At 38.4% G+C, this 14824-nt stretch overlaps 1 protein-coding gene across 8 annotated transcripts in view; it reads left to right on the forward strand.

The window, feature by feature from the left end:
* Positions 1 to 14824, forward strand: part of ADAM22 (ADAM metallopeptidase domain 22) — a 226012-nt gene that overhangs the window by 23090 nt on the left and 188098 nt on the right. For all 8 annotated transcript variants that reach the window (XM_053672803.1, XM_053672805.1, XM_053672797.1 and 5 more), the window contains exon 3: positions 9010 to 9086. In XM_053672803.1, coding sequence (XP_053528778.1) covers positions 9010 to 9086 — 77 coding nt within the window. The remainder of the gene's footprint in view (positions 1 to 9009; positions 9087 to 14824) is intronic.

The following is a 14824-nucleotide window of genomic DNA, read 5'->3' on the forward strand; positions in this document are numbered from 1 at the left end:
AAACAAAAACCCATTGACATAACGGAACTGGGTGGAGCGAACCTTGATGTGAAGAACTCACAGTTCTTATTTTTATTCTTTGGTCGTGGCCTGTTTTTGATGTTGCCTCCAGGAGAGATTGTGACCCAGCTGGCAGAGGCAACCTTTATTTCTAGGTCTGCTTTTAAAATTAATCTGATTTAGAGCTGAGACGACTAGTTATTCATTTGAGAATACAATAGCTAAACTGCTTACTCCTTTTACCCCTTCCACTCTTTTCACCTATGCTATATTTAGCTTTCAGTAGTTACATTATTTCTTTGTGACAAGATTTTATGTATCCTTTTGACCATACACCACTTTAAAGTGCTTTTCTCATAGCACACTCTATAATTAATACGATTTTCAGTATGCATTTGGGGAGTAACAAGACGTAGCACGTAGTAAGTTTTAGTAACTTCACTCTAAATCATATGTCAAGTCAGTAGTGGGGCCAGGAAAAGGTCTCATCTTTCTCCTAATTGCTTTCTCCTAAGCATTAAAGACGAGTTTCAGTTTCCCAGGGCTGATTCATCCGAGGGGTTGTGTCTGCTGATGTTGTTGCATCCAAATGCGGGGGTTCTTTGCATTCAGATTTAATTACAGCTCAGTATGACTACATATTGTATTGTTCTCAGGCTACTAAAGATCTTAAAGGCTTTGACTTTCAGGATTATGTGAGTAAGCATTTTCTTGTTCAGGCCTTAAATTGAAGTCCTAGTAATGGGAGGTTAATGGCCAGGATGATGGAGGGACTGATTTATCAGAAGATAGCTGCGGCATAAATAGGTAATGAGGCTGCCTGACTTCCAGAATGGAGACGAGGAAATCGGAGCTGGTGCCAGTGTCGGCACAGTTTTTCTGCCTCCAGCTTTGGGAGCAGAGGCCACTGGAAAGAGGGGCCCTGGGCTGCCAGGGAGGTGCAAGGGCTTTCCCTGCTGTTAGACCCGGCAACTCAGCAGGGCGAATTCTGGGAGTGCCTTGCAAGAGCTCATCTTTTCTAAGGAAAGCCAGTTTTGGGGTACATACGACTTTACCTAGGGGTTCCTGGGTACTGAGATTTACATAACTTAATCTCTGTACTGGTGTAATGCATCCTTAAACAAGGGTATGTCCGCGTAAGTTGAACATGTGTACATTATTTTCATATCAATTGCTAAAACATTTTTTATGTTAAATAAAGTCAACATCAAGAACTGGGATTTGAATGAGAGAGCAAAGCCAACTAGAAGAGAATTCCATGGGTGGTTACATATGAGACTCATGTGAGTAGCTCTTTAAAAATACTGTAGGCCTTTCAAGATATTGGCTCCTTTTCTTACTTAGAAAAAGTGTCTTGAGAGTGTGCTGTATGTGAAGCAGTGTGGTAAAGTGCTCGTAGAGGTGGTTCTGGAAACCTGGAGGCCCTCGTTTCATTTATCTGGGAAGCCACCCCATGGAGTTTCTTTTTCTTCCTTTTTGGCTTTCTCTTACCCTTCCCCTCAAAATTTTTTAAAAAAAAACTTTCATTCATTTTGCTGAATTCAGCAACAAAACTCAGCCAGTAAATTGTCAAAGAACATAGACCTGCAAGAAATATGGAGGAATTTAGTAAGTAGGTATCAGTTTTCAGAGTTAAACTTATGTTGTCATAAATTGTGAAGATAAGGGAAGGGAGCTCTTGTGGACTGAGCAGCTATTATGGCAAAGCCCTTTACATCCATTTCCTGTTGTTTTCAGGATAAAGAGTACATTTCTTACATTGTTTTATAATAGCGGTTCTCAACCCTCGTCCACCACCAGAATCACATGGTAGTTCTTTAAAAAGTACTGATGGTCAGTGTTTATCCCAAACTAAAGAAGTCAAAATCTTTGAGTTTGGGGCCCAAGCTTTGGTTTTTCCAAGCAAGCTTCCCGAGTGTCTGATGTGCAGTGGGGACTGGGAACTACTGATTTAGAACTCGTTTGGCACTGGTAGTTCCAGCCAGTCTTCCAACAGTGGAGGCCTCACGTTTTCTGCCTCAGGAATACAGCATTTCCTACAGTTCCCTGAATGTGCTGAACCTTACCCACTTCTGTGCCTTCTTCTGGTCCTTTTGCCGGGATGTTTTTTCCTGCTTTGTCATCTGAGCAGCACCCCCTCAACTCTCTGTCCACCCTGTAGTCAGGAAGCTGCTGTTGTATTTTGTACGTATATCTGTTACTGGACTTCTGCATACCCTGTGCTGTGTTTAGTAGCTCCCCTTTTTGACTGTGGGTTTCCTGCATGCAGGGACCATGGTTAATTCTTCTGTGTATCCCCAGGCCCTGCTGTATTGCCTATAGTCTACACCACAAAGGTTGAATGGACTGCAACTTACACTTTAGTTATCACAGTAAATCTGCAAACTGTATATTGTTATTTTTGCTCTTTTAGACTGGAAGACTTTCAGTTAGAGATATTTTTGCCCTCGTTTGTTCCATTAATAATTGGAAGATCCAGACAAAATTCAGGTACAGCTCTGCCTGACTTTAAAGCCTGTGCTTTTTGTTTTGTTTTCTTTCATTTCATTGAAAAATGTCCTGCTGCCAGGCAGTTTAGATCCTATGATACTAAGTGCAGAAAGTTGGATTTTATGAATAGTTGGTTAAAGATAATATGTAAAGTAATGCAATGTATGATACAGTTTATGAAAACTATAGGTGTGATCGAGTTGAGCAGATGGAAAGGGGAGGGGTATTTAACAGAAAGTGTTAAGTGTCAAGCACCGATTTTCTTACGTATATCATGCTAATTATGTATTAGGTAGAACTACTAGATGGACTCCTCTGTTAACAAATGCCATTGTAATATAATTCTGCTTCATGAAATTAGTTCCATATCTTAACCAACTAGCCTGGGGGAAACTATCTTGCTAATGTGGCCACACAGATTCTAGAATGAGCAATCCTAATGTTAATAGATCTGGGGTATCAGTTTCTGTGAGCTCTTGTATCAGCAGTTCACTTAAGGCAGTGGAGTAATTATAGTAAGGTTACGGTGATTTTTTATTGTGAGGTTAATTGGTCTTTTCTGATGTGGAAGAAGAGGCTAATAATATATATGAATGATTATTGGTTTATTGCTTCTTTTTTTATTGAACTCAAGGTATTAGACACCAGGAATTACACTTGTATTAAAAAAATAAATAAAATTTAGTTTAAGCAATCACATGGCACAGAAGTATTTAGGATGCAAAATAGCTAAATGTTCTGTTACTTGCTTTAAAAACTTCTTTTTAATACTATTCATTACTTTCATAGTTATCATGTTGCACACAATACCACTCAACTGACAATATTCCCACCCACTGGTATTCGTTGATTCATCGTTCAAGTTGGGCTTAATTAAATACCAAATTACCTTGTCTTTCTCCTTGTGTCAAACTTCTGATTCTGCCATGAAAGTTTTAGTGTCAACTTTGCTTTAATAAATGGTTATGAATAATATAGTCTTGAAAAGTTAATTTGTATTTGTTCTTTGGGGCCAGTTCATTGGCTCTAGGAGACATGCGGAGAAAAAGCTGCCAAGAAACAAAATACATAAGGAACAGGGGGTTATATTATTATTAACTTCACACTGAAATTTTAGCTGTTGCCCATGAATAATAAACAGGCCTAAGTCTGGAGATCACATCAGGTTCTTCTGGTCCTAACATTCTATGATTTAGTGTGAAATTTGAAATTAAAATTATCCTTATGTAAATACATTGATTTATTAGCTTGCTGCCATCTGGTTATTTTATATTTTTGCATTTTTCTCCCTCAATCTTTTGTTTCACGGCTTTTATAAATATCAGCCTCACTGCTTGTCTCAGTCCTCAAAACAGAGAAATACACACATGCTTTACTATGTTGATGCAATTATTTTCCTTTAAAGACCAATTTCCTCATATATCTTAAACCATAATTCTTAATTTCTAAGGTTGTAATGAAATTGGCCTTAGAACATGTGTCATATGTGATAACATTGTTGGTTTTCCTGATGAAAACAGTCGTAGGTATTGTTTTTCATTGTTCAGTTTTCTTTTCATGACTCTGAAACAGAACCCAGTAAAATCTGCAGGCACCTCTGGCTGCAGAATGGAAAGCAAGGCTGTAGCGTGATGACAGAGGCTGGCCAGGAGGCGACACCCTGCTGTTTCCAAGCAGTATGACCTTGGAAGGGCGTTTGTTCACACTGGCCTGGCCTGATTTTCTTTATTTGTAAAATAAGGATGCTGTATTATTTGAGCTCTAGGGGTTCCTCAGTATTATAATATGAAACTAAGGTGTTTGATTAATAGTTTTTAAAATCACAAATCATACCTGTGTAGTGCATTTCTGCAAATTTATATTTTTCAAATATCTCTGAGAGCCACTTAGCTTTTAATCTTCAAGTTCAAGTTAATACATATTAGAATTTTTTCCTTTGGCACCCTAATATATATTTTAGGCACCCTCCCTTACCCCCACTGCAAGGAAAACCCTAATATTATACTAGTTCTGTAGTCTCAAACATTCATTTTCTTTCCCTTTAAACTAAAAGGGCAAGGTTTAAAGGTCAACCTTCTGAGAGTCATCCTGGCTCACTTCAACAGTATTGAATTATGAGCCGGATTGTTAATACTGCATGAATTTAGTGTAATTGCACTTAATTTATTATTTCTCTCAGGAAACCTAAAGTAGTAAACGCCTTTCTTTTGTTTGGCATCCTTGTTAAATTAGACATATGGGAAGGTAACATTAGGTTCCTGAATGGCAGCACACACGTGATAGGGGGAAACCATTTATGACCTGACATTTATTTTAGCGGTCACCACCACAAGCTTGGTTTGGCTGCGGAGTCTTACATTCGGTCCTGGTGCCTTTGTGGCATCTGCAAATGCCTTGGTTAGAACCAAGCCCCACAGCTTGTGAGGACAAGGAAAGCGAACGCTGGTCAAATTGAGTCTTTATTGGAGCTGCTTTTTCAAATATTCAAGAGATGGTGTGGTAGATTTTCATTGCTGCTGTAAGACATGACCAGAAACAATGTCATGAGACAACAACAAATACTTTTCTTAAAGTTCTGGAGATCAAAAGCCCAAAATGGGTCTTCGAGACTAAAATGAAAGTTTTGGCAGGGCTGTGCCCCTTCTGGAGGCTCCAGAGAGACCTGTTTTTTGCTTTTTCCAGTTTCTGGAGGCTTACAGCATTTCCTTAGCATGTGGCTCTTTCGTCCCCTCATTCTGATCTCTGTTTCCATCATCATCTCTCCTTCTCTGACTTGGACCCTCTGGAGACTCTGGTTTTACAAGGGCCTTTCTAGTTGGATGGAGCCCACCTGGATAATCCAGTTTAATCTCCTCATCTCAGTGCCCTTAAATTAATCACATCTGCTAAATTCCTTTTGCCTTGTAAGACAATTGTTCCTAGGTTCCGGGAATTAGGGTGTGGGCATCTCTGGGCCATTACTCTGTCTGCCACCGATCTCTTCTGGTCATTCAGGTGATCACTGACATGTCACTTCCTCAGAGAAGCTTCTGGGGTACCTAGAATCCCATCTACCCTGGTCACCTGTTCACCTTCTTTTATTAAATCTGAGAATAGTATATTTATTTTATTAAATTTATTTTTTATTGGTTATTGTTTGTCATTTTATTGTCACTTTTCGTCCCTGTGCACTAGACGGTGAACCTCACTAGAGCGGAAACATGGTCAGTCTTTTCCACCACCTCGTCTGCCAAATCCAAGTAGTCCCTAGAACTAGGGACGGGGGCAGACTCTCAGAAGATGTTTGTCGGATGAATCAATCTGTACACAGTCTAAGGAAGCCTTGCTTACATTGAAACTCCTCAACGTTAATACACTCCTCTTACTATCAATAATGCAAATGTTTTTGGTTTTTTTTTTAACCAAACAGCAGTTACACATGCTGTCAATAGATTTTTTTTTTTGAGTTTTAGTAATGGATTTCTCCTTGGGACATGGGTGAGATCAATAAAATAAAACACCAGATATAAAGTGAAACTCCTGGAGAAAGAAAATATAAGAATTAGACAGAATTAATGCAAGCAGTAAATATCGTGCTAAGAAAGAATGGTAACGTCCCGACACCATGATGAGTGGGACGTGGCCCCTGCCCTGTTCAGCATCATAAAGGCAGAGAAGGAGCGGAGGAGAGGGGGTTCGTTCTCTGTTGAGACATCAGTTCTGGTAAGAAGAGCTTGCCCTCGGTCTGTTCCCCAGACAGGATAGTTAGCATTTTAGGAAACTCAGAGAGCTCTCGGACAAAAGGAAAAAACATTCGCTTTGGCATTAAAAACAACCCTGATGGAAGGACTGCCTTTTATAAACAGGTTGTTTATAGCTGTTCAATTGTTGTTCATTTATGTATCCAGGTGATTGATAAAACAGACACTCAAATGAATTAGTCAGTTAGGAAGTACTTATTGAGTACCTGACGCAAGTCAGTACCGAGGCCCTGATTTTAAACTGCTCAGTACTGAGGAGAGAAGTAGAAAAGGAGGCTGGACGAGGTTGGGGCGACTTTGTGGAAGAGGAGTGTTTGGGATGAACTATGTCTCCTCCAAAATTTATATGCTGAAACTTAACCCCTAATGTGACTGTATTTGAAGATAGGGCCATTAGAGAGGTAATTACGAGTAGATGAGGTCGTAAGTGTGGGCTCTAATCCAATACGACTGATGTCCTTATAGGAGGAGAGAGTTAGAGATAGAGATGACAGAGTTAAGGATAGAGTTACAGGTAGAGAGGTAGGTAGAGAGAGAGTGATGCCAGCAGTTCACCTGCAGAGACAAAAGGTCATGTGAGGACACAGTGGGAAGGAAGGTAGCTGTCTGCAAGCCAAGGAGAGAGGCGTTAGGACAAACCAAATCTGCCAACACTTTGATCTTGGACCTCTAGCCTCCAGAAACTCTGAGAAAGTAAATTTCTGTTGTATAAGCCACCTTGTCTATGGTTGTGGTAGCCCTTGGCAGACTAACACAAGGAGAAACTTGATCTAAGTCTTCAAGGATGGACAGGGCCTTTTCTGGGAAATGGTGAAGATCACTATCTAAGGACCTGATTCAGAAAAGTGCTCAGCAGAAGTGATGAGTGAAAGCCACAGAAGGAGTTGGCATGTATGTGGCTTGTTGATTTAAAGACAGAAAAGAGTGTGAATGAGGTGTGGGTGGGTCCTTGGGGACTTGGGTGCCATTATGTCTGGGGTCGGGGAGGTGATTGTGCAAGATCTTGATATGCAGGGAGTGGAGGTTTGTATTTGACACAGTAGAAAATCTGTGGCTTAGATTTGGGATTTTGGTAAGGGGTCAATTTTGAAATGATTGGGGAAGATATGATCTGTGGCATATATAGAAATGAAAAGTAAGATGTGGCTCTAAGAACAATCATAAAAATGAAAAAGAAGTGAGAGTTTGGTGATAGCTGGTTATTATTGGGAAGAATGAAGAGTTTGGTTAATGAAGTTAATGAGGCTGAGAGGTAGCAGGTGGTTCTTCATCCTTTTGTGGTTTCACGAGGATTGGAGTATGTTTGCAGTTGAACCAATTGCATTATCCCACCCCATAGCTTTTAAATACTTTAAAACAGAAGAGTTATCCTTTCTTTCCAAAAAGCTTTATTTTTATTAATTTAAGTGCTCTCCTTTCACCTTATATCATAAGCCCAATGTGTGTGAAAATCCCAGGGGTGTTAAGGTGCCCTTTATGCCCCACAGACTCTTGGGATATTCCTTCCTAAGATGCTCTGGTTCTCGGAAAAGCAACACCATCGGCTTCACATGCTACATAAATTCAGTTGCTCAGATAGTTTTTATCTCTAAAATAGTGTTTGTGTTTTCTTGCTGTAGCAATGTACGTTTACTTCAGAAATTTTGCATACTATAGAAACATATAAATTAAAATTCAGCCCTAGCTGGTGTGGCTCAGTGGATTGAGCACCGGCCTGCCAAACAAAGGGTCACTGGTTCCATTCCCAGTTAGGGCACATGCTTGGCTTGCAGGCCAGGTCCCCAGGAGGGGGCGATCAAGAGGCAACTATATATTGATATTTCTCCCCCTCTTTTTCTCCCCCACCCCTTCTCTAAAAATAAATAAATAAAATTTAAATAAAAAAGAAAATAAATAGTTAAAAAATAATTCATAGTCCTGCTACTTAGATACAAGTATTCTTAGTATTTGGGGAGTGAAGCAGAATGAACAGTTTTGTTTCCTCCTGTTTGTCAGTCGATGCATGTGATTATTCGATATGTTAATATTATGTTATTGGTAACACTATATATTTTTTAGTTGAAAGTCCCTTGTGATTTTTCTGTGGGAGTTGCAAGAATGGCATGGAAAGTAGTGATTTTTTCCCAAGAACATTTTGGTAGGTGATATTTGCAGTAGATGGGCAGAGGTTCAGTTTTGTTTTGGGGGGATATGGAAAGCTCTGTGAAATTATGTTTGGTACATTAGAACTGAAATATTTTTGAAGTGTGTATTTGTAACAGGATGAGAAGTTTTTTTTAGGTCATATTCCCTGCATTATTTTGCTCTTGAATATATTTTGCTCTGTTTCTTTTTCAATTAAAAGAGCCAGTCATTTAATGTAGAATAAAATAAATGAAGTTCAGTCTTCTTGGAAATGAAATGGTTAGCTAGTTAAATAAACCAGAAAGGTAGGGCACTTGCCCTCCTTGGTTAGGTGGTATCCCAGATTGGTGAATGCTTTATCAACCTTTTAAAAAATTTTTTTTTAATTTTAAATTATTTTTAGACTGGGGAAGGGAGGGAGAGAAACATCAACGTGTGGTTGCCTCTCACATACCCCCACTGGGGACCTGTCCCGCAACCCAGGTATGTGCCCTGATTGAGAATTGAACCAGTGACCCTTTGGTTCACAGGCCAGCACTCAATCCACTGAACCACACCAGCCAGGGCTAAACCTTTTTTAATTGAACATAGACTTGCTTATCGTCTCATTGCTATGGCTGAACAATAAATACCTTTTATCTTTTTGCTATTGCAGTTGACTCATGTTGACCAGGCCAGCTTCCAGCTTGATGCCTTTGGAACATCATTTATTCTCGATGTCGTGCTAAACCAGTAAGTCTTTGTTGAGCTGCCTCACTTTCATCCAAAAACACATTGAATCCACTTTCTTAGCCTTCTACAAAGTTCTGTTTTCTTACTATATTTTGCTTCATCTTCCTGTATCAGTTAAATACTACATTTAAAACTACTTTATCTATTCATATAATATCTATTATATTTAGTGTAAGTTATAAAGTCTGGCAAACAACAGGAAATGGATATGCATTTGAAATTGAAAAGCTGTAACAGATTTAAGAATGGAATATGAAGGGCAAGACTTATTTCAATATTTTGCATAAAAATATGTGACCTAAGTTTCTATGAATGATAATGAATTGTGAAATAATACTTTTGGTATTAAAATATCTTTCTTAAAAACAGCATAAAAGAGAAAGTTACCCTTTTGGCTCTGTGATTCAGAGGACTGGCTGCCAGATGTGTTATTCCTAATAATGCCATTGGATTCTTTGATTTGGGAGTTGGTTTCTGTGAGATTGGGGTGCTGGGATTATTCTATAAGTACCATTTAATTTTGGAAACTGTCATTTGTCTATCTAGAATTTTATGTTTGGAAGTGGTTTTTGATAAATCACTGGATTTAAACTCTTTCCTTTGGGTAAATCTAGTATCTGATAAGTCTCGCAGAACTTTCTGTTGCATTTTTACTTTTTTTAAAGAAAGCATTTGTATCCCACTTTTTAATCACGGGCAAGTGGAAAGAGGCCAGTGCTCTGCCAGCCCAGTGCTTCTGAACTGAGCTGCAGTGGCCAACAGCTTTGCTAGAAGCAGCTGTGCAACACACAGCTCAGGAAGAACATCTGAGGCCAGAAGGACAGAATGCAGAGCTAGAATGAGAACCGGAGCCCAAGTTGTCTACACTGGGGAACCAGGTAAACGAAAGACGAAAAAAAGGATATTTGAGGCAGGACTTAGATCTCTGATGTCTGGCCTCTTGTGGATGTGACATATAAATTAATTCATTTAAGTAAAATTTGAAATCCTGCTTTTCATTTGCATTAAGCCACATTTCCAATGCTCAGTAGCCATGTGTAGCTAATGGTTTTCTTCCTGGACAAGGCAGGACATTTCCATCACTGCAGAAAGTTCTGTTGGACTGTGCTGGTTTGGGCATTTCTCCGGGGGATGGGCACACGTGAACTGTTAGATTACTGAGCTAGGTCAGTCATTTCGGTCCATGTTCAATGGGTTCATTTAATAATTTTACTAGTATCCTAATTTTTGTGAAATTTGTTTCCAAATTTGTGACAGTACCATTGCTCTGTTGATGGTTAAGCCATGTGTTTCCTTTTTAATTGAGCTGTCTCAAAAGGTACATTTTGTAAATAATTCTCCCCTCCCACCACATTTGATAGTTCACAAACAATTTAAATCCTAAAGAACATTGTTTTAGATAGAAATGAACTATTTGGATGATCCAGTAATGGGACTTCTTTTCATCTTGATAATACATATTTTAAAAATATAACAAATTATATTTCTACTCTGCTCATTAAAATAGAGGTTATTTCTTTTTTAAATTAATGGCCTGGAACATAAGTAATTCAATGTTTTACACTACACTGTATTTTTTAACCTAATTTCATAGTGTATGAGTAAGATTGTATTAATACGATCTGTATCTTGTATTCCTGCTTGATGTAAATACCTTAAAATTTACATGTTTAAATGACTCATTACATTTTTCAGCAACTTTGATATTAAAGTTTTAAAAACCTCATTATAAAAGCATGTTTGCTCCTTAGGAAAATAATGAAAAAGTAGAAAAACAACCTGGCCTAATTCTACCACTCGGAGACTGACTACCCTATGTTAAGTTGTCCATCTCTGCCCTCGCTCCCCCACCCCCCTGCTACCTGTTCTCCTGCCCTGCTTCATTTTAAAAATATTCTTCATTGCCATTTCATAGATAGGTTGACTCATGTGAAGTTGCCATTTTTGCAGGGCAAAATTTGACTCCTAGCATTTTTATATGATCAGCTAATACCCTATATTTTAATTACTTTATTATCTTTTTACTCCCACTAGAATGCAAGCTCCTTGAGGGCATGATTTTCTTTTTCTTCTCTGCTGTGCTTGCTGTATTCTTAGCATAGAACAGGTGCCAAGTTGCTGGGAGGTCACATTGAATTGAAAACCAGAGGCTGGAATTAGCCAGGAGACAGAGGAGATGGCTGGATGAACATGGAGGCTGTCAGTCAGGAAAGAGTGAAGCAACCAAAAAGAGAACCAGGACAAACGTTTGGGGCTAGCTTCTAAAAGCTGAGCGTGTATCTTTAGGTGTGACCTGGAAAGTCGGGTTCCTGGGGTTCTGCTTCAATGGCCCTCTCCCATCTCCTTTAAGTTATTGTTCTGTAGCTAGCGCCTGCCTTGGTTTCTGGTTTCTGACAATTGTAACACCTTGACTTCAATGTTCAAACAAAGAACAGGTATTTATTCATGTCCACTCTTCCCAAACTACCTTACTTCCTATGGAGAAATCGGAGCTCCAAAACATACTGCCCTATTTCTGAAGGAAAAATACATATGATCATGCATATCAGAGCACAAAACTGAGAAGAAATTCTGTAAAGCAGAATTTTGAGATACTGGCAAAAAACCTTCATTGAAATTTTACTTCTTATTGGGAAATTTAAAATCACAAGAAGTACAAAAGATAAAACCGTAGCATCAGTGGAAATTTCCGGACTGAGAAATATGCAGAGTGCTTTATTTTTGTTTTTTATTTTTGCCATCTGTATTAAACATAGGTGGCAGGTAGCTAATTTTTTTATGCTGTGAGAGCCAGGATGATTTAATATGAAGGGTTTTTTTTTCTTATTTTTTGAGAATATTTTTATTTCATGGTTTCAGCTTCTGTATTATATTGTGGTTGTGTTGGTGTGGGAGCAGAGAAGAAAAATTGAATATGCTCTTTAAAAGCTTTTTTCTTATGAAGCAATTTTAGGGCTGTGGAATAGGTAGAGTTTTGTGTCCATTTGTTATGTTCTAACCTGGAGACAGGTAAGTTTATCTGCAGCTGGAGTCCAGTTGCAGAATGGGTCAAACAATATATGTTTTTAGATTGGACTGGAAAAAAGTGTTGTTACATATTATTCCTTCTGAATGTTCAGTAAACAAGATTATCTCCAACCAAATTACATAAGAGTTCAACCTTTGGGTTGTAATTTCTACAGGAGGCAGATGAAGAATAGGGAGTCATTAAAAATAAAGAGCACAGCCAGTGCCTATTTTGTCAAGATTAGGAAGGGCAGAAAACAATTTTCAGTTCCTTCATGGGGTTGCACAGCTGTGAAATTTCACTGTTTGGGACAGCTATATTAATAAAGCCAAAACCTATGGCCTGACCTGGTCAAACTAGTCCTGAGGCCACATCCGGCCTTTCCAGGGGTCAGCGAGTGGTATTATATTTTACTGTGAACCATCTCTCAGAAGGAAGAAGGCTTAATACAGACATTTAATTACATTATCTGAGCAATTTAAGCCAAGTCTTTTCCTGTAAATCTCTCTCTTGTTTTTTAAGAAGCGGGTAATTAAAGTGCCCAAGGTAATACACAAATATTGAAAAATTTTCATTCAGTAGTCCTTGGTTCTTTTACAACAGGTGACTTGAGAAAAACAAACCACACTTGTGGACAGACACACATGTGTACACGTACACTCCACAACGAAGCAAACATCCCACATGGACTGTGGTTGGTTGTTTTAGGACGTGAAATGTATAGTTGGGGAGAAAGGACCCATCTTTTATGCACTGTTTTGGAAGGGATTCTGTGAGATAGTTTGTACATCTTGGGTGATCCTACTCCTAAATTTTGACTGTCTTTTACAGATTTTTCTCCCTCTTACCTTCTTATTCCAGTAACAACAAAAATAGTTCATTTTAGTTATGATCCTTCTGTCAGTCTGTCTTTTTTCCCTATTTCACAGTGAGGGGGCATGGGGAAGACCCGCGGGACTCAAACATGAAGCTGTCAGTAGATGGGGTTGCCTGTGAAGCAGGGGAAACAAAGGCAGGGGAGGGACATGGGGGGGCGGGGCAGGAACAAGCCAGACAAGGAAAATTCAAAATCAGATCAAGAGGGCAAGGAAGTCTAGTCTTATCTTCTCTCCATTTGCTGATTGGTCACCTCTTGCTTGCTTTGTACTTGGACTCTTGAATTTTCAGGGAAAGCAGGAGTCACAATGGGTAAAATTCAACTGGAATTGGAGGTCAGGTCTGGAAGCATCTCATCTACTTAGTGCTATTTACAGCATTGTAAATACGTATAGGAGTTTACACTGTGGATAAAAATAAGTGATGCAGATAAGATAAAAATAAATGATATTATGTGATGATAATGAACAACAATAGATATCTCACCATTACTAATAAATCTGTAACTTAATATCTTGCTGTTCAACTAAATTATGGTAAATATTTGTTTATTTGTACATTTAATACAAAATTAGTGTGTAGAAGAGGAATCTGTGTTAAATAGTCCTTACAGTTATGGTCTTTTTCTTCTTTTTATATACACACACGTGTATATAAATACATATGTATACACGTATGTGTATAGGTACACAATATATATGAATGCATACACATATGTGTGTGTGTACATGTATACAAATGTACACACCGATATACATTTCCTAAGCCTCTAGTAAGTGCTAAGTGGTCCAGACCACGAGGACTAGTTAGAAACGAGGAAATAAGCCCCCGCCTGTCAGGGAGCCTGCATTCTAGTCAGGAGGACAGAGAATGTGTTAACAAAGTACTTTCACAGACTGACAGTGTTATCATTAGCAAATGCCTGCTGTGAAGGCGAGGGTGCTATCTGAGCCAGTTGTCAGGGACAGGCCAACTCTGAGGAGGTGACAGTTGAACTGCAGGGGCCCCTAGGCAGAGAGAACAAGTGTCAAGGGCCTGAGGCAGGAACAAGTTGAGCATGATTGAGAGACAAGAGGGATATTCAGTGAGGCTGGAAAGGTAGCAGGACTCAGATCCTGGAGCGCCTCACCGACCATGAGAGACTTCAGGTGATAATCCAGCTGAAGTACCCAATTTTCCCCCATCACATTTTGCATCATTCACTCCTTCCCCAACTGGCTTATGAGCCTTTTTTTCATCATATGTACTTATATATTTTAATGCCTTTTTGAAGCAAACTTTTTTGAAGATGTATTCATTAATTATCACAATACTACTATATTATTTATTATAGCTTTATAAGTATCTTACTATATAGCATGGGAAAGTATTAGTTTTCTTCTGCAAAATTTCTTAGACATTTTTGTCTTTTCTAATATGAAAAGTTAGGGTAATTTTGTCATTCTTTTTTTGGAATTTCAATTGTACTATCACGAACCTATATTTTAATTTGGGAAAAGTACACACTTTTACAGAATTAGTTTTTCCATCTAATATCATTGTGTATTTTTAAAAATGGAAGCATATTTTTATGTCTCAGTAAAATTTAGTACTTTGGTTTTTATAGGTCCTGAACATTTTATGTAGAACATTTTGGTGTGAATTGTATTTTTGTTGTGCTGTGAATATTTTTCCATATTTTATAACTTAGTCATTGATGTTATACAAGAAAGTAATTGATTTGTGTTATACCTTATTAATTTTCTTAATATTGCTTATGGTTTCTCATTGTTTCTTTTGGGTTTCCTAGTTATATAATAATATGACTGGAAAATCATGACAGCATGTTTTTTGTTTCCAAAATAATTATTCTTAT

Source organism: Artibeus jamaicensis, unplaced genomic scaffold (genome assembly GCF_021234435.1).
Source record: "Artibeus jamaicensis isolate MK-2021 breed Jamaican fruit bat unplaced genomic scaffold, CSHL_Jam_final contig_787, whole genome shotgun sequence".
NCBI lineage: Eukaryota > Metazoa > Chordata > Mammalia > Chiroptera > Phyllostomidae > Artibeus > Artibeus jamaicensis.